The sequence below is a fragment of the Eschrichtius robustus genome, chromosome 10, assembly GCF_028021215.1.
Source record: "Eschrichtius robustus isolate mEscRob2 chromosome 10, mEscRob2.pri, whole genome shotgun sequence".
NCBI classification, from domain to species: domain Eukaryota; kingdom Metazoa; phylum Chordata; class Mammalia; order Artiodactyla; family Eschrichtiidae; genus Eschrichtius; species Eschrichtius robustus.
The window spans coordinates 68,333,330-68,352,578 of record NC_090833.1 but is presented as its reverse complement, the minus strand read 5'-3'; the positions used below and the strand labels follow the sequence as shown (position 1 = coordinate 68,352,578).

Sequence of the window (19,249 nt, the reverse complement as noted above, 5' to 3'; positions counted from 1 at the left end):
CCCTCAACGCCTAAAGAATTTCCTATCCATCCCTTTACCAAAAAAATTTGCCCAACCCTGGTCTAGAGCAGGTGCCTTAGGAGGTAGGCAGGGAGAGATCACTCAGGCTGGTTTGACACAGGAAGGCTGCACAGAAGGGCTTGACTATGCCTTGAAGACTTCTAGGATTTAGTTAGAGAAGAAGGAATGGGAGATAGTATACCAGGCCAGGAAGGCTCAAGACCATGGCAATTACTAGGGAAAACTTTGACTGGAATGGAAGGACTCTAGTCGGCCCTCTGTGTCCACAGTGGAATGGTTCCAGGACCCCCTACATAAACTAAAGTCCACGATGCTCAAGTCCCTTATATAAAGGCATAGCATGGTCAGCCCCTCATGTCCTTGGGTTCCCCCATCTGGGGATTCAACCAACTGTAGATGGAAACTTCAATCTGTCATTGGTTGAATCTGTGGATGTGAAACCAGCGAATAGGGAGGACCACCTATATATTTTTTGAAATAAAAAAAGCACATATAAGTGGATCCTGTGCAGTTCAAACCCATGTTTTTCAAAGGTCAACTGTATTTGAGGCAGGAAAAAGATGGAAGGATGAATACAGAGGCTAAGTCTGAATAGCACAGAGCCTTGAATGCCAGGCTAACATATTCTAAATGATAAAACACATCATTTCCCCATACCAGCCTCTACATGGGTAGAAGAGGATAAGGAAGTGACTTTTAAATTCCATTCAAGTTCTGAGAATCAATTTTAAAAGCAGATGCCCAGCTCCACCCCCAGAGATTCTGTCTGAAATAGTCTCAGGTGAAACATTGTTTTTTATACTTCCCAGGTGACTCTATTGTGCAGTTGGGAACCCCTCCCTAGATGAAGGCAATGGCTAGTCACGTGCCTGCAGAAGCCCAGCTCGGGGCCAGGTAGATGGAGCACGTGCACACATATGTGAGTCACATTGAGCCAGCAATATTGGCTTGTAGCGGAGCCAGCCCGATAAGCCTGGGTTTAACTAGAGTCAGCTTTATAACGGTCAGTTGGCCACATGGTTGTCAATAAAAGAGATCACTTCTGCCAGCCCTTGCTTAAACCTGGAAAAGCCCGTAGTGCTCTATGCAATATTGAGTCTGATTATAAATTTGGGCATCTATAGATTCTTCTCTCACTGTTATTTTAGCATGAGCATTCACAAGGCCTTACACAATCTGCCCTCAGCCTTGTTACCTCTGATCTTTTCTCTCCAAACACGACCCCAATGACTCTGCTCCCACCACCCCACACCAGACTCCCCGTCACTCCTGAACACACGAGGCATGAGCCCACCTCAAGGACCCCACGCTCGCTTTTTCCCTGCCCGGGATGCTCTTGTCTTCTTTTCCTCCAGGCATACACGAGGCTTATAGCTCACATTCAAATCTCTGCTCCAGGATTATTGTCTCAGTGAGTCCTCGCCCCCACATCTAATTGAAAATTGCATCCTCCTTCCCACAGAAGCACTATCCATCCTTCCTCCCCTGCTTTATCCTTTCCCATAGCACTTAACACCTTCTAACATACTGTGCCATTTAACTTCATTCTGTTTATTTTCTATTTTCCTGCTACAATGTAAGCCGTATGACAGAAGGGACTTTTATCTACTTTGTTCTCTGATGCATCCCCAGAGTGCCTTCAATGGTGCCCAGAACATAGAAGGAACTCAATAAGTATGTGTTTATTGCATCAGTGTTTGGAACGCTTTTACTCGTCCTTCAGGATTGAGTTTGAAAAGTCCTCTGTTAAACCTTTTCGATTTCCCCTTTCCCAAAGAAAGAGACCTCCCTCCTCTCTTCCCTCGGACTTCTTCTGCAACTCTTTAGAGCTTTTCTGTCTCTCCTCCTACTTCTGAGCTCCTCCAAGGCTGGGAGGGGGGCCACAGGACCTAGCATGGGTGGTGGCTGAACAGGTGTATGTTAAGGAAATGAGTCAGGATTGAGCAACAGCAGCTTTGGACTATTCTTCTCCTTGTAGCTACACTTTCTGCAGTTGCACACCTATGTAGCTCTCCATTTTATTCTAACATCTTGACTTGAATGGACCACAATGTAACCTCACCATATAGGAGGTATGTGAATTGCAGTGAGAAAAGCCTAAACAATCAGATGCTTCTGAGAATCTATTGGTTGTGTGGATTATCTTTCCGTTCCCACGTTAATCTATTTACCAAGTCCCGTCCATGTTACTTTCTACATATCCCTGAATTTATTCACTCTTTCTGTTCTCTCCAGCTCTCTAGTCTAAGCCACGGTTATCTCTTCCCTACAATACTGCAACCACTTCCTAAGTGGCGTACTCCATCTCGTCTCTTCCCCTAGAATCCACCCTCTACACGGTGGCCAGAACAAGCTTTTAAAAACACAAATCAGGGCTTCCCTGGTGGTGCAGTGGTTGAGAATCTGCCTGCTAATGCAGGGGACACGGGTTCAAGCCCTGGTCTGGGAAGATCCCACATGACGCGGAGCAACAGGGCCCGTGAGCCACAACTACTGAGCCTGCGCGTCTGGAGCCTGTGCTCCGCAACAAGAGAGGCCGCGATAGTGAGAGGCCCGCACACCGCGATGAAGAGTGGCCCCCACTTGCCGCAACTAGAGAAAGCCCTCCCACAGAAACGAAGACCCAACACAGCCAAAAATAAAAATAAATAAATAAATTTTTAAAAAAAGAAAGGAAGCTGGAGATAATAACAAAGGGAGGAAAAGTTTAAAAAAAACCCAAAAACACAAACCAGAGGATGTCTCTCTCCTGCTTTTAAACCATTCAGAGATTTCCCATCACACTTAGAGCAAAGTGTGAAAGTCTAACCGTGGCTTAGAGGCTGGCAATTTTCTCCCGCTGGCCTCTTCGGCCTCCTCTTAGGCCACTCTCCCCTTAGTTATTCCTGTGGCAGTTTCTCAAATGCTTTCAGTTTTCTTGCTTCAAAACCTCTGCTGGTTCCTCTGCCTGGAATGCTCTGGAATTCCTCTGTCTGGAATGCCCTCTATTCACTCAGATAATTTCCACCTGCTCTCCTAACCTCAGCCCAAATATCCCCTCCTCAGAGAAACCTTGCCTAAAGCTCAGACCAGGGGTGCTGCTCTGTCACAGGCCCCCAAAGCCCCCAGTTCTTCCTCTTTTTATCAGAGTCCTCTTAACTTGAATTACTTTCCCCACCAGACTCAAGAGGCACCCACTAGAATTCAACTTGGCACATGATAGGCTCTCAACAAATATTTATTGAATGAGTAAGTCAATCTATCTGTGAGATTTTGCCTTCTTTAGGCCCTTTACCAAGGCTTTCAACTTTGAACATTAATATTTATTCAAATGTTTTCTGATATACCCTCCTACCTTGAGGGGTTGACATGTGACCAATGACGGTAAGCTCCACCTTCAGCTCCAGACCTGGGTCTCCTGTATTCCGGCCACAGCTGCCTTATCGGCATGATAGGATCTGTAGGCACGGCCTAGTCACAACCTCAGTGATGGGAGACAGAAACACTTTTTCACCTTTTAGCTTGAGATTCTGGTCAACAAGAGCACTGTTGCTCTTAGCAGACACCTGGAACTGCATGTCACCCCAGCCGGGCTCTGCGGTCCTCAGCCCTTCAAACGAGGAGAGGAGAAAATGCCAGAAGGAACCCACCACCACCCGACTGCGGGCCTCAGCCTCAAGGCCCGGCTTCTCCGCGGCTGGAGGGGCTCTGAGAGGCGGAGCTGGTCCCTGTGCAGGGCCTGGGGGGAAGAATACCGATGCTGCTGAGAGGCGGCTGTGTGTGTTGACCGTGACCCTCGAGCCCCAGCTGGGGAGAGGCGCTAGGCACAATGACTTCTTTCATGGAAAAACTTTACTCTGCAAACTCAGGATTGAATGCCTGAATCGCTCTCCTCTTGGTAAATCACAAGACGCGAGACAAGGCTTGTGCAGTCTGGCTCTCTGTGGGGCTAGCATGACATGTCTTTCCAGCAGAGATGCCGCAGGGAGTCCCTCTGACTGAGCATCGGAGCTTACCTACTCACAGAGGACCAAACCTCATAGATAGCCTGTAAGACATTCTCACAGGTTCTGGACCTAAAGAAGGTATGAGCAAAGGTACTGAACTGCTTTTCTTAAGCCACATAAAATTATGTATTTTGTTACTGGAGACACCTAAGGTCATCTAATTCTGACAAAAATCCAGGGCCTTTATAATAAGATTTTCTCTTTCCTGGCCTTCCTGAGGAAGAACTCTACTCCTCCAAGTTATGTTTGTTTTTTTCTTTCAAGCTCTTGTACTTCATGGAGAAAGCCTAATGCAGTGACAGGATAGAGGACAGAGTGACACAGAGTTTGGTCCTCCTCGGAAACAGGAGACGTGAGATCACCACCAGAGACCTTGGCATGCTTTCTACATAATGAGCTGCACGGACTAGATCAGTGGTCAGCAAATGTTTCCTCTAAGGGGCTCCATAGGAAATATTTTAAGCTTGTGGGCCATATAGTTTCTGTAGCAAGCACTCAGCTCTGGCATTATGGTATTAAAGCAGCCACAGACAGACAATTCCTAGGTAAATAAATGGCCGTGGCTGCATGCCAATAAGACTTTATTTGCAAAAACAAGTGGTAAACTAGATTTGGCCCATGGGCCATAGTCTGCCAACCCTAGGAGATGTTATTTCTTAAAAGAATCTATGTAATAATCCTAGAACAAGATTATCAAATTTGAGTGTCAGCTTGGTCTAGGAAAATATTTAAAACATACATGTTATAGATATATGTATGTGTGTGTATGTGTGTATGTGTGTATATATATAGATACACTCATATATATATATATATATATATATATATATATACACACATACACACACACATGTACACACATCTCCTGTGTGTGTGCATGTGACATATATATAAGTGTGTTTCTGACCAAGACGGAGTAACTGAATTTACCCTTCTGACCAAAACAATTTTAAAAAATGAAAAATATGAAGCAATGGTTTTCAAGACACTGGACATTAGGCAACGAAGGGCACTGATCCCTGAGAAATGGGAAATAAACCAAGGTGAGCCCATGTTGCCCTAGCTTAGTGCCTTGAGAGAGTTTCCAGGCTGCAGTACAGGGAAACCCAGTTGGACCTGGTGGATTCCCTCAGTTTAGGAGAAGGAGCTGAAAGGGAATAGATCCTGTTCCCATGAGCCAGCCTGAGAAACCTCATGATTTGTATGACATTGGGTAGAATGCAGTTTAAAGTGACCAATACGTCACTGAAACAGAAGAGAGAGTCTAAAAATCTATCCAGACATATAAGGACAACTGATTTTCCACAAAGGTGCAAAGGCAATTCAGTGGAGAAAGAATAATCTTTTCAACACATGGTAGTGGAACAAGTTGGGTATCTGTATGCATAAAATGAACTTCAATGTGTACCTCACATATATAACACCTAACTCAAAATAAATGATACACCTAACTATAAAACCTAAAACGATAAAACTTTTAGAAGAAAATACCTTGAGACCTTGGAGTAGGCAAAGATTTTTAAACACAACACCAAAGGAACCATCTATATAAGAAAAAAATTAATAAGTTGAACTTCATTAAAATTAAAATCTTCTGCTCTTTGAAAGACATTAAAAGACTGAAAAGACAGCCACTGACAGGCACATAATATTGGAATTCATGTATCTGATAAAAGACTTGTATCCAATATATAAAAAGAACTCTCAACACTCAATAACAAGTAAACCAAAAACCCAATTAAAAAAAAAGCAGGGCAAAAACTGAACCAACATTTCACCAAAGAAGAAATCAGGGTGGCAAATATGCACATGAAAAGCTCAACACTATCAGTTGTTAGGAAAATACAAATTAAAACCACAATGAGAAACCACTACACACCTAGTAGAATGTCTAAAATTAAAAGGCCAACTATAGTGTGTGCAGGTGAGGATGTGGAGCAACTAGAACTATCAGACACTGCTGGTAGGACTGTAAAGTAGGCAACCACTTTAGAAAACAGTTTGGCTGTTTCTTAAAATGTTAAACATACACTGACCATACGATCCAGCCATTTTACTATCAAGTATTTAATCAAGAGAAATGAAAGCATGTGTCCATACAAAGACTAGCCCATGAATATGTATAGCAGCTTCATCTGTAATACCCAGAAGTGGGAAATGACCATTCTGTCCTTCCATAGAAGAGTGGTTGAACAAGCTGTAGTTTATCTGTACAATGGACACTAAGCAACATAGAAGGAAATGTGCTATTGATGCAAGTACAATGGAGGTGAATGTCCAAATAATTATCCTGAGTGAAAGAAGCCAAATCTCCCAAAAGTATGATTCCTTTTTTATAACATTCTAGAAATCCAATCTAATCTATACTGACAGCAGATCAGTAGTTACCTGGGATGAGGCAGGGGCGTGAAGGAACAATTACAAAGGGGCACAAGGTTACTCTTGGGAATGATGAATATGCTCATTAGGTTGATTGCGGTGATGGTTTCATAGGTGCCTCCATATATCAAAACATCAAATTTCAGACTTTAAATATGTATCATTTATTGTACGTCAGTTATCTCAATAAGGTTGTTAAAAAACTTATATGTCACACCCCAGTGTTCATAGCAGCATTATTTACAATAGCCAAGACATGGAAGCAACCTAAGTGTCCATCAACAGAAGAATGGATAAAGAAGATGTTGTATATCTATACAGTGGAATATTACTCAGCCACGAAGAAGAATGAATTTTTGCCATTTGCAACAACATGTATGGACCTGGAGGGCATTATGCTTAGTGAAATGAGTTACACAGAGAAAGACAAATACTGTATGTTATCACTTACAAATAGAATCTAAAAAAATAAACAAACAAATGAATATAACAAAACAGAAACAGACTCATGGATGTAAAGAACAAACTAGTGGTGACCAATGGGGAGAGGGCAGAGGGGAGTGACAAGATGGGGTAAGGGATTAAGGGGTACAAACTACTATGTACAGGAGACCTTCAAGATGGCAGAGGAGTAAGAAGTGGAGATCACCTTCCTCCCCACAAATACATCAGAAATACATCTACATGTGGAACAACTCCTACAGAACACCTACTGAACGCTGGAAGAAGACCTCACACTTCCCAAAAGGCAAGAAATTCTCCACGTACCTGGGTAGGGCAAAAGAAAAAAGAAAAAACAGAGACAAAAGAATACGGACAGGACTTGCACCTCTGGGAGGGAGCTGGGAAAGAGGAAAAGTTTCCACACACTAGGAAGCCCCTTCACTGGCGGAGACGGGGAAGCTTCAGAGCCACGGAGGAGAGCGCAGCAACAGGGGTACAGAGGGCAAAGTGGAGAGATTCCCGCATGGCGGATCGGTGCCGACCAGCACTCACCAGCCTGAGAGGCTTGTTGGCTCACGTGCCGGGATGGGTGGGGGCTGGGAGCTGAGGCTCGGGCTTCAGAGGTCAGATCCCAGGGAGAGGACTGGGGTTGGCTGCGTGAACACAGCCTGAAGGGGGCTAGTGCGCCACAGCTAGCCGGGATGGAGTCCGGGAAAAAGTCTGGAGCTGCCAAAGAGGCAAGAGACTTTTTCTTGCCTCTTTGTTTCACAGTGCGCAAGGAGAGGGGATTCAGAGAGCCGCTTAAAGGAGCTCCGGAGACGGGCGCGAGCCACGGCTATCAGCACGGACCCCAGAGATGGGCATGAGACACTAAGGCTGCTGCTGCAGCCACCAAGAAGCCTGTGTGCAAGCACAGGTCACTAGCCACACCTCTGCCCCCAGGAGCCTGTGCAGCCCACCACTGCCAGGGTCCCGTGATCCAGGGAAAACTTCCCCGGGAGAATACATGGCGTGCCTCACACTGTTGCAACGTCATGCTGGCCTCTGCTGCCACAGGCTCGCCCCGCATTCTGTAACCCTCCCTTCCCCCGGCCTGAGTGAGCCAGAGCCCCCTAATCAGCTGCTCCTTTAACCCCATCCTGTCTGAGCGAAGAACAGACCTACACGCAGAGGCAGGGCCAAATCCAAAGCTGAACCCCAGCTGTGCGAACAAAGAAGAGAAAGGGAAATCTCTCCCAGCAGCCTCAGGAGCAGTGGATTAAGTCTGCACAATCAACTTGATGTACCCTGCATCTCTGGACTACCTAAACAGGCAACAAATCATCCCAAATTGAGGCGGCGGACTTTGGGAGCAACGATATATATATATTTATCCCCTTTTCTCGTTTTGTGAGAGTGTATGTGTATGCTTCTGTGTGTGATTTTGTCTGTATAGCTTTGCTTTTACCATTTGTCCTAGGGTTCTGTCTGTCTGTTTTTTGTTTTTTGTTTTTAGTATAGTTTTTAGTGCTTGTTATCAGTGATGGATTTATTTTTTGGTTTGGTTGCTCTCTTCTTTCTTTCTTTCTTTCTTTTTTTTATTACTATGAACACCCCACTTTCACTAATGGACTGATCATCCAAAATGAAAATAAATAAGGAAACACAAGCTTTAAATGACACATTAAACAAGATGGTCTTAATTGATATTCATAGGACATTCCATCCAAAAACAGCAGAATACAATTTCTTCTCAACTGCGCATGGAACATTCTCCAGGATAGATCATATCTTGGGTCACAAATCAAGCCTTGGTAAATTTAAGAAAATTGAAATCATATCAAATATCTTTTTGACCAGAATGCTATGATACTAGATATCAATTACAGGAAAAAAACTATAAAAAATACAAACACATGGAGGCTAAACAATATGCTACTAAATAACCAAGAGATCACTGAAGAAATCAAAGAGGAAATAAAAAAATACATAGAAACAAAAGACAATGAAAACACGACAACCCAAAACCAATGGGATGCAGCAAAAGCAGTTCTAAGAGGGAAGTTTATAGCAATACAATCCTACCTCAAGAAACAAGAAACATCTCAAATAAACAACCTAACCTTACACCTAAAGCAATCAGAGGAAGAAGAACAAAACCCCCCAAAGTTAGCAGAAGGAATGACATCATAAAGATCAGATCAGAAAGAAATGAAAAAGAAATGAAGGAAACAATAGCAAAGATCAATAAAACTAAAAGCTGGTTCTTTGAGAAGATAAGCCAAATTGATAAACCATTAGCCAGACTTATCAGGAAAAAAAGGGAGAAGACTCAAATCAACAGAATTAGAAATGAAAAAGGCGAAGTAACAACTGACACTGCAGAAATGCAAAGGATCATGAGAGATTACTATAAGCAACTATATGCCAATAAAATGGACAACCTGGAAGAAATGGACAAATTCTTAGAAAAGCACAACCTTCCAAGACTGAACCAGGAAGAAATATAAAATATAAACAGACCAATCACAAGCACTGAAATTGAGACTGTGATTAAAAATCTTCCAACAAACAAAAGCCCAGGACCAGATGGCTTCACAGATGAATTCTATCAAACATTTAGAGAAGAGCTAACACCTATCCTTCTCAAACTCTTCCAAAATATAGCAGAGGGAGGAATACTCCCAAACTTGCTCTATGAGGCCACCATCACCCCGATACCAAAATCAGACAAAGATGTCACAAAGAAAGAAAATTACAGGCCAATATCACTGATGAACACAGATGCAAAAATCTTCAACAAAATACTAGCAAACAGAATCCAACAGCACATTAAAAGGATCATACACCGTGATCAAGTGGGGTTTATCCCAGGAATGCAAGGATTCTTCAATATATGCAAATCAATCAATGTGATACACCATATTAACAAATTGAAGGAGAAAAACCATATGATCATCTCAATAGATGCAGAAAAAGCTTTTGCCAAAATTCAACACCCATTTATGATAAAAACCCTCCAGAAAGTAGGCATAGAGGGAATTTACCTCAACATAATAAAGGCCATATATGACAAACCCACAGCCAACATCGTTCTCAATAGTGAAAAACTGAAACCATTTCCACTATGATCAGGAACAAGACAAGGTTGTCCACTCTCACCACTATTATTCAACATAGTTTTGGAAGTTTTAGCCACAGGAATCAGAGAAGAAAAAGAAATAAAAGGAATCCATGTCGGAAAAGAAGAAGTTAAGCTCTCACTGTTTGCAGATGACACGATACTATACATAGAGAATCCTAAAGATGCTACCAGAAAACTACTAGAGCTAATCAATGAATTTGGTAAAGTAGCAGGAGACAAAATCAATGCACAGAAATCTCTTGCATTCCTATACACTAATGATGAAAAATCTGAAAGAGAAATTAAGGAAACACTCCCATTGACCACTGCAACAAAAAGAATAAAATACCTAGGAATAAACTTACCCAAGAAGACAAAAGACCTGTGTGCAGAAAGCTATAAGACACTGATGAAAGAAATTAAAGATGATACCAACAGATGGAGAGATATACCATATTCTTGGACTGGAAGAATCAACACTGTGAAAATGACTATATTACCCAAAGCAATCTACAGATTCAATGCCATCCCTATCAAACTACCAATGGCATTTTTCACAGACTAGGACAAAAAATTTTACAATTTTTATGGAAACACAAAAGACCCCGAATAGCCAAAGCAATCTTGAGAAGGAAAAATGGAGCTGGAAGAATCAGGCTCCCTGACTTCAGACTATACTACAAAGCTACAGTAATCAAGACAGTATGGTACTGGAACAAAAACAGAAATATAGATCAATGGAACAGGATAGAAAGCCCAGAGATAAACCCATGCACACATGGTCTCCTTATTTTTGATAAAGGAGGCAAGACTATACAATGGGGAAAAGACAGTCTCTTCAATAAGTGGTGCTGGGAAAACTGGACAGCTACATGTAAAAGAATGAAATTAGAACACTCCTAACACCATACACAAAAGTAAACTCAAAATGGATTAAAGACCTAAATGTATGGCCGGACACTATAAAGCTCCTAGAGGAAAACATAGGCAGAACACTCTATGACATAAATCACAACAAGATCCTTCTTGACCCACCACATAGAGAAATGGAAATAAAAACAAAAATAAACAAATGGGACCTAGTGAAACTTAAAAGCTTTCACACAGCAAAACAAACCATAAACAAGATGAAAAGACAACCCTCAGAATGGGAGAAAATATTTGCAAATGAAGGAACTGACAAAGGATTAATCTCCAAAATTTACAAGTAGTTCATGAAGCTCAATATCAAAAAAACAAACAACCCAATCCCAAAATGGGCAGAAGACCTAAATAGACATATCTCCAAAGAAGATATACAGATTGCCAACAAACACATGAAAGAATGCTCAACATCACTAATCATTAGAGCAATGCAAATCAAAACTACAATGAGGTATCACCTCACACCAGTCAGAATGGCCATCATCAAAAATTCTACATACAATAAATGCTGGAGAGGGTGTGGAGAAAAGGGAACCCTCTTGCACTGTTGGTGGGAATGTAAACTGATACAGCCACTATGGAGACAGTATGGAGGTTCCTTAAAAAACTAAAAATAGAACTACCATACGACCCAGCAATCCCACTACTGGGCATATACCCTGAGAAAACCATAATTCCAAAAGAGTCATGTACCACACTGTTCACTGCAGCTCTATTTACAGTAGCCAGGACATGGAAGCAACCTAAGTGTCCTTTGACAGATGAATGGATAAAGAAGATGTGGCACATATATACAATGGAATATTACTCAGCCATAAAAAGAAACGAAATTGAGTTATTTGTAGTGAGATGGATGGACCTAGAGTCTGTCATATGGAGTGAAGTAAGTCAGAAAGAGAAAAACAAATACCGTAGGCTAACACATATATATGGAATCTAATTAAAAAAAAAAAGGTTCTGACGAACCCAGGGGCAGGACAGGAATAAAGACGCAGACGTAGAGAATGGACTTGAGGACACGAGGAGGGGGAAGGGGAAGCTGCGACGAAGTGAGAGAGTGGCATGGACATATATACACTACCAAATATAAAATAGATAGCTAGTGGGGAGCAGCCGCATAGCACAGGGAGATCAGCCTGGTGCTTTCTGACCACCTAGGGGGGTGGGATAGGGAGGGTGTGAGGGAGATGCAAGAGGGAGGACATATGGGGATGTATGTATATGTATGGATGATTCACTTTGTTATAAAGCAGAAAGTAACACACCATTGTAGAGCAATTATACTCCAATAAAGATGTTAAAAAAACCCCAAAAAACTACTATGTATAAAACAAATAAGCTACAAAGATATATTGTACCACACAGGGAATATAGCCATACAGAGAATATAGTTTATAATAATTTTAGATGGAATATAATCTATAAAAATTTAATCAATATGTTGTATACCTGAAACCAATATAATATTGTCAATCAACTAAACTTCAATTAAATAAAATTCTATGTCAAATATATGTCAAAAATACCTGAATATGTATTGTTTCTTATCAATAAAATAGGATAAATACTTATAAAAAATTAACAAGGAACCTTTCCAGGCAACTCATAAATGAATATAAATGACTGATAAGCATTAAAAACAAAATGACTGAAAATCATAATCGAAGGAATAAAAATAAAAAATGATACCTTTTTTTGTATTATTTTTTATCCTATTGTATATTCACCTATTAAAATGGTAAATATAATAATACTTGGCCATACCTAGTATTGATAATATTTGCGGGAAATGGGAATTCTCATCCTGTGCTGATGGATACATACACGGGTAAAACTTTTTTGGAGGGCAATTTGACGACATGCAGCAAAAACCGAAAATATACAAAATTTTGGACACAATAATTCCACTTCTAGAAATTGATTCTAAGTAAACTGGGATGTATACAAGGGTATAGGAATAAGAATATTCATATCTATGTTTTTATTTTTAAAATTAATTTTTATTGGAGTATAGTTGATTTACAATGTTGTGTTAGTTTCTGCTGTACAGCAAAGTGAATCAGTTATACATACACATATATCCACTCTTTTATAGATTCTTTTTTTCCATATAGGTCATTACAGAGTATTGAGTAGCTAAGTTTTTATATTAGCAAGAGATTGCATGAATTTAAATGTTCAACATTAGAGAATTGGCCAAATAAGATATGATACCTCCTACTAATGCAGGCATCAAAAATAAAACTGTAGAAAAATATTTAGAGACATGGAAAGATGACTCTTATGTACCATTAAGTGAAAAAAGTTACAAGCAGTACTCAGAGTATGATTTCATTTTAGATAAAAAAAATATATAATGTATATATTAATGGCTAGGAAAAAGATATTTGTGCTGGTTACCTCTGGGCTAGGTAATTATAGATCATTTTCATTTCTTCTTTTTGCTTCTATTTTTAATAGCTCTACAGTGCAGATGCATTGCTCTTATAATAAAATCTCCAATAAAACTTATTTTTCAAAAAATATCAATGCTAATGCCCTATAAATGATGCTGTGAGAAATATCCGTCTTGGGCCTTAGTGGCCAAAAGAAATATTTGACAGAAGGCTGCAAATGGGTTTAGGTGCTGCTCTGAAAATGGAACCCTGCAGGGTACTGCTCGGGCTTGGAACACCAAAGGTGGTGGCATGGGCGCTGGCCTTGCCCTCCAGAGCAGATGGTGCAGTTTAGGCCTCCCTGCACAAAGAACAACCAGAAAACAAGGACAAAAAATTTAGCATCTGCCTTGCCTGGGACAAGGGATTCAGTTAGGCTGGGTCAACTCTGCATGGACGAGCCCCTACTGGGCACTTTCCATGTCTATATCGTATAGCAAAGAGTGTGAGAGCAGCAAGGGACTCACTTGCCCTGTCTTCATTTACAGTTATGGAAAGTGAGGCTCAGATGAGCCCATGCACGTGTCACTCAATCAACATTCCTTCTTGAAAGCTGTAACAGTGGCTTGACGTGAAAACAATGCTAGACTGTCTGAAAACTAAAACAGCCATTTCTGGGTAGACTCACCTACTGCGACCCTCAACACTCAACCTTTATGGAGAAGAGTTGGTGCTGACATACGGCTTTAAAAACCCCAAGTCTCCCTTTTCCCCTTCCTCCCATGAAAACACGAGAATCAAGGCCCATGAGTAACTGTCCCTGTGCCACAGAACCGTGGAGCTCTTTGGATCTGTTGTGGCCAAGTAGCCTTGTAGATGGGAGAAACACATACACAAGAATCTCAACATTTACTGGCTACAATGGGGCTGGCAAATGGCTTTCATCCTATGTATCAATCGCCAGCATGCTTGGTCGGAATGTTAAAATGAATTCCAGTAGCTCCTTGTTGGTTATCTATTTTTTATATAGTAGCGTATATATTTTATTTTTTTATTGGGGTATAGTTGTTTTAGGGAACTATACTCAATATCTTGCAATAATCTATAACGGAAAAGAATGTAAAAAAATACATATATTTATATATATAACTGAATCATTTCACTGTACACCTGAAACTAACACAACACTGTAAATCAACTATATTTCAATAAAATTTTTTTTAAAACACACACACACACACACACACACACACACACACAAAAGGGTTAAAAAAAAATGAATTTCAAGGCAGAGCCTGGGCTGAGTGTCATGATTGATTAGGGGTGTCTTGGCTGTGGAAGGAGTGATTAACAAATATGTTTGCCATATATTTCCATTCTGATCTAGAACATCTGTTACCCTCAGCACAGTGTTTCTTCATTCAATCTCTCTTGCTATTGATTACTCACTCTTATAGAATGTCAGATTAATTCTTTCAAATATTACTTTAACTACATCATCCTCCTACTTAAAAACCCTCTAAAGATACCTCCCCATTTCCCACATAGCAAAGCTACCCCCATACCTAATAATCAAGGTCCTCCACAATTTGATGCTGTTTACCATTCTGAGTTCTAAGCAACCCTCCACAGAATCTCCTCTCTGGCCTCTGGCTTCTTTCTTGTACCCAGAGCGCATACTCTGGTCTGAAAGGGCCACCATCAGGAGCCAGGGATGGGAGCTGGTCCAAAGGGGAGCAAATGGACTAACACATCAGGATGAGTCACTAGCCAGGGAGGCCCAAGATGGAGGGAGGCTGTTAGAACGCTGCCGGTAAGGGTTGGAGTCACACCTGAGTGGACAAGCTCTGGCTGAGGCTTGCTCCTTGTGAAGGCCTAGTTTCTATCCCAGCTTCGCTGCCTGTCATCAGTTTTAAAGCAGTGGGGTCTTACAGCTGTTTCTGAACAGACACCTGATGCACATCCCACACGTTTTCATCTTGGGGCTCCCGGCATCCTCCTCACCTTGAGGGCCTGTTTCCTTTCTTTTGTGCCTATTTGAATCCCTACCCCCCATCCTTCAGTGCTCAGCATCAAAGCATAACAATGAGGCTCTGGTCTGTCTCCAGTGACCTATTTCTCAGAGTCCTGATACTTGACACCATTCCCTAATTCATCTCCACGATTCCACGTGGATCTCTCCTAGTTCAATGGTGTTGGCAAGACACTGACATTCACCACTAGAGTCCATTTTGCCCATGCAGTTACATTCAGGGACTTTATGCATATTGCCTCCGTGGTCTACTCAGGTGGAGCGGTCTGGATGTGAACTAGGGCATTAAGGTGTCTCTTAACTGTTAGATTTAAATACTAGTCTAAGGTAACAAAGCACTATAAACTAGGAATGGAATGCAGCAGCATATAGCACAATAAATTCTTATTGCCCATGGCTAAAATAAGACAAAATATTATTCCAGAATAAGGGAGAAAGAAACTAAAGCTATCATGGAAAATATGAGCAGGTTAACTTTTCCAGCACGCTGAACGGCACCTGAGTGACCCAAGAGTTATTGAACTTGAAAATAAACAACTGCTGCACACCCTGCTAGTGATTGGGCAATGATAATAAGTTATGACAATCTCTCATAGTGATGGGCCTAAGATAAAAAGTTTACAGTGCACATGTTTAATTTGGAATAAATTTACCCTTTATCTGCCAAAACAAACAAAAAAAAGAAGCAAGTTTAAACTTCTGTGAATTCTGATCAACGTGACGTGGAAAAACTCAATGCCAAGTTTGTTACGAGAAACAGCGCTACCCTTTACTGTATCTGTGTTTTATTTTTACCCAGATCAGAAACAGAGAAATCAGAAGCTTTTTCCATAGGCCTGTATGCATTCTTTGCTAATTTCAGATGTTAACAAAAACGGAAGGTAATCTTTCTGTGCTATAACCCTAAAGATACCAAGCCCTGGGGCCATATTGGTAAGTTACGACCAGTATGACTGAGAACCCATTGGCTTCCCGTACCCTGCAAGTGCGCGAGGAGAAGAGTAGAGGAAATTTCAACATTGAGCCAAGGACATAATTCTAGCTACCGTGACCAACATTTGGGGCCACATACAGTGAGCATGAAGATTTTCTCCATTTTGTAGGCCTGTTTTTCCCAGGCCTTTGAGGGTAGAGGACTTCTTCTCCACCTTGACCATCTCCAGAGGTCATGCTGGGAATGTAGAGGTTGCTCTGGCATCTCCACGATTCTGGGGTGAGGGGCCCAGGATGCGGATGCCCTTGAACAACTCTCTGCTACAAGAGGGTGCCAGCCACATGGGCAATAACTTGGTGGAGGTTACCAATGACAGACGCCAGGGAACTTGTTCCTGGTGGAGTTATTTAAACACTTGCCTTGAGAGAGAGGTAAAAGTGACAAAAAGGGAAGTATAGTGGCTTGCTTATTATTTCCACTGAACAAATAAAGAGGCAAGCACCTGCTGAACCTAGTGGTAGGATGATCCCAGATTCTCCTGGGAAAGAAGCAGAGGAGCCTCTCTGGGTTGGTTTTACGCCCCACCTACTGAAGGAGGTTTAAATAGATTGCCTGGCTTTTGGGAGGTACTGATATTGCAGTTTTCTCCTTGAAAGCTGGTTATAGCTCTAATTTAGGTAAGAAGAGGTAATGGAGGAGTACTGGGATACAGCTGGCAAGGGGTGAGGAGATATAGGAGCTGTTCTGCACTGCTGTATCTTTCTTCAAGTTCAGCGCCATCAATCTGACTGAGAGAATCTGGACTGTGGCATCAGCCCAAGAGGATTTAGAAAGGAGTCCCATTAGACTCTGGACAAGCTTGGGTCCAGACTAAGAACTTCAGTCACCTCATATGGAAAGTCAGCCAAGTTTCCACTGGTGAGTCTGGATTCTGTAGGCAATTTAGTGATTTCCTGTTGGCCATCCCCAACTGCTGCTTCCCTCCCACCTGCAAATAGTCACCCACCCATAAATCCTGTCCGGCCCTGGATCTCTGCCCAATGTTCCAGAGGGCTGGACTTACCAAGGAGAGCGGAATTCCCAGGATCCAGGCCCAGCTGTGTTCCCAGCGGAGACGTCAGCACCGAAGGAAGGTTCGGTCCAGTGGCTGAGAGCAGGGCCCTGATGTCGTCCAACTGCGTGGGGACGTGGGGGGGATCTGTGAGAAGGCAGATGGTGCATCAGGCAGGTTAAAGCATAAAGGCTGTGTTAAGGGGAGAGGGAGAGGCGGCCATGCATATAAGTGTGTCTGTGTGTAAGGCAGGCGTTACTATTGTTACCTTTAACATCATTTTTCCTATAGAGAAGGTGTTCCCATCAAGGTGAGTCTGAATTTCAAATATAATATTTGATGCCTGAAACTGTAAGGTCAGTAATAAGAATCAGGCATGTTGATTTCCGGAGTTCCTGACTGTATGCCACTCTATCCCACAGTACCACTGGGTACTCTATAAACGCATAGCTAAATAAAACTATATTATAAAGGCACTTTAAAAAAGCCAGTGCTTCTTCAGCATTTACTAGATGCCAAGTCCTGCGCTAAAATATTTTTCATTTAACTCTTATAACAACCTTTAGAGGGAGGTACTTTGTTATTGTCCCCATAGATTGGGATACACCCCAGGAATTTCTTATTTCGAAGGATCCTGTGAGTGGCTTTTTTCTAGGAAGAAAAGGGTCCAATTGTGAGGCTGGGAATTTGCTTTGTGATCTGGATTTTTATGCCCAAGTAGGATCAGAGAAGCAGGATAGGGATGATTTATTATTCAAAATCTTGTAAGGAGTCAGGGCTGACGTCATCAGGAATCACAGTTAACCAGAGGTAAAACTGACAAAAAGGGAAGTATAGTGGCTTGCTTATTATTTCCACTGAACAAATAAAAAGGCAAGCACCTGCTGAACCTAGTGGTAGGATGATCCCAGATTCTCCTGGGAAAGAAGCAGAATTCTGCTCCTCTTCTTCTTGCATCTCCTGTAGCACTGCTTCACACTCCAAGGCCAACTCCCACCTTTTTCTCTAGAGCACTTGTTGGAGTGGAAAGAGAAGCAGGAGGGTTGCCCTTGTAACTGATGGTCATTTCAACAGTGTTCAGTGAGGGCCTACTGTGTGCTTGTCACCTTGTTCAGTACTTTTTAGGGATGGCAAATAAAGAAGTCACAGCGGTGCCTGAATCTACTTCAGAAACATGCCTTCTGTCTACTCTGCCTTTGACTGCAAAAGACCATCACATACAGAAAACGGTGATGAGTTTATATATTTATATATATAAATTAAAAATTGTAAAGACATTCTATATATATTCTATATAATTTAAAAATATTCTTTATATGGTATAGGGTAAAAACATCGTGATTGGATTCAGGAACTCAATTTGTGCTGTGGCTCTTTCATTCACTAACTTGGGCAAGTCACTTAATCCCTCTAAGCCTTAGTTTCCTCATCTATAAAATGATGAAAAACCTCATCATTTCCAAGGTCTCTTTCTACTCTGATATACCATCATTTTAGGAACTGATAGTGACAGTTTATTCAAACCTAGACTCTTTTCCTCCCATCCTTTTTAATATTCCCTCAAAAATATTGAAATTGAATATTGAGGGAAATGGAATTCCCTCAAGAGTACTGAAATTGAATATTCCTTCAAGTATATTAAAATTCAAGAAGTCTTTGCTTATTTATTAAGAGCCAAAAGGGGAGGTTATGTCCCATCTTTAAAACCATCGACCGATCTTTCGGGGCCAAATATCACACCCTCCTAATGTCCTTACAGCTTCTGTCATAATTTACTTCTTCAGGGCATGTCCAGCTGATCTTCTGAGGGAAACTGTAAATTCCCCAAGGACAGAGGTCACAGCTTGTATTTATCCTAAAGCTCTACATGGGACTCCGAGGCAACACTTAATGAATAGTCATCCCACTTAATGAATAGTTATATGAACACATGAGTGAAAGTCGGCCTTGTGACACTTCAAGTCTCCACATTACAGGTTAAGTCACAGGCCTTGGCATGA

The 19,249-nt window shown here is 41.6% G+C and overlaps 1 protein-coding gene across 3 annotated transcripts in view; it reads right to left on the bottom strand.

Moving 5' to 3' along the window:
- The window catches only part of ADAMTSL1 (ADAMTS like 1), a 464,565-nt gene that overhangs the window by 74,270 nt on the left and 371,046 nt on the right, over positions 1–19,249 (bottom strand). For all 3 annotated transcript variants that reach the window (XM_068552874.1, XM_068552875.1, XM_068552876.1), the window contains one exon: positions 17,262–17,396. In XM_068552874.1, the coding sequence (XP_068408975.1) occupies positions 17,262–17,396 (135 nt within the window). The remainder of the gene's footprint in view (positions 1–17,261; positions 17,397–19,249) is intronic.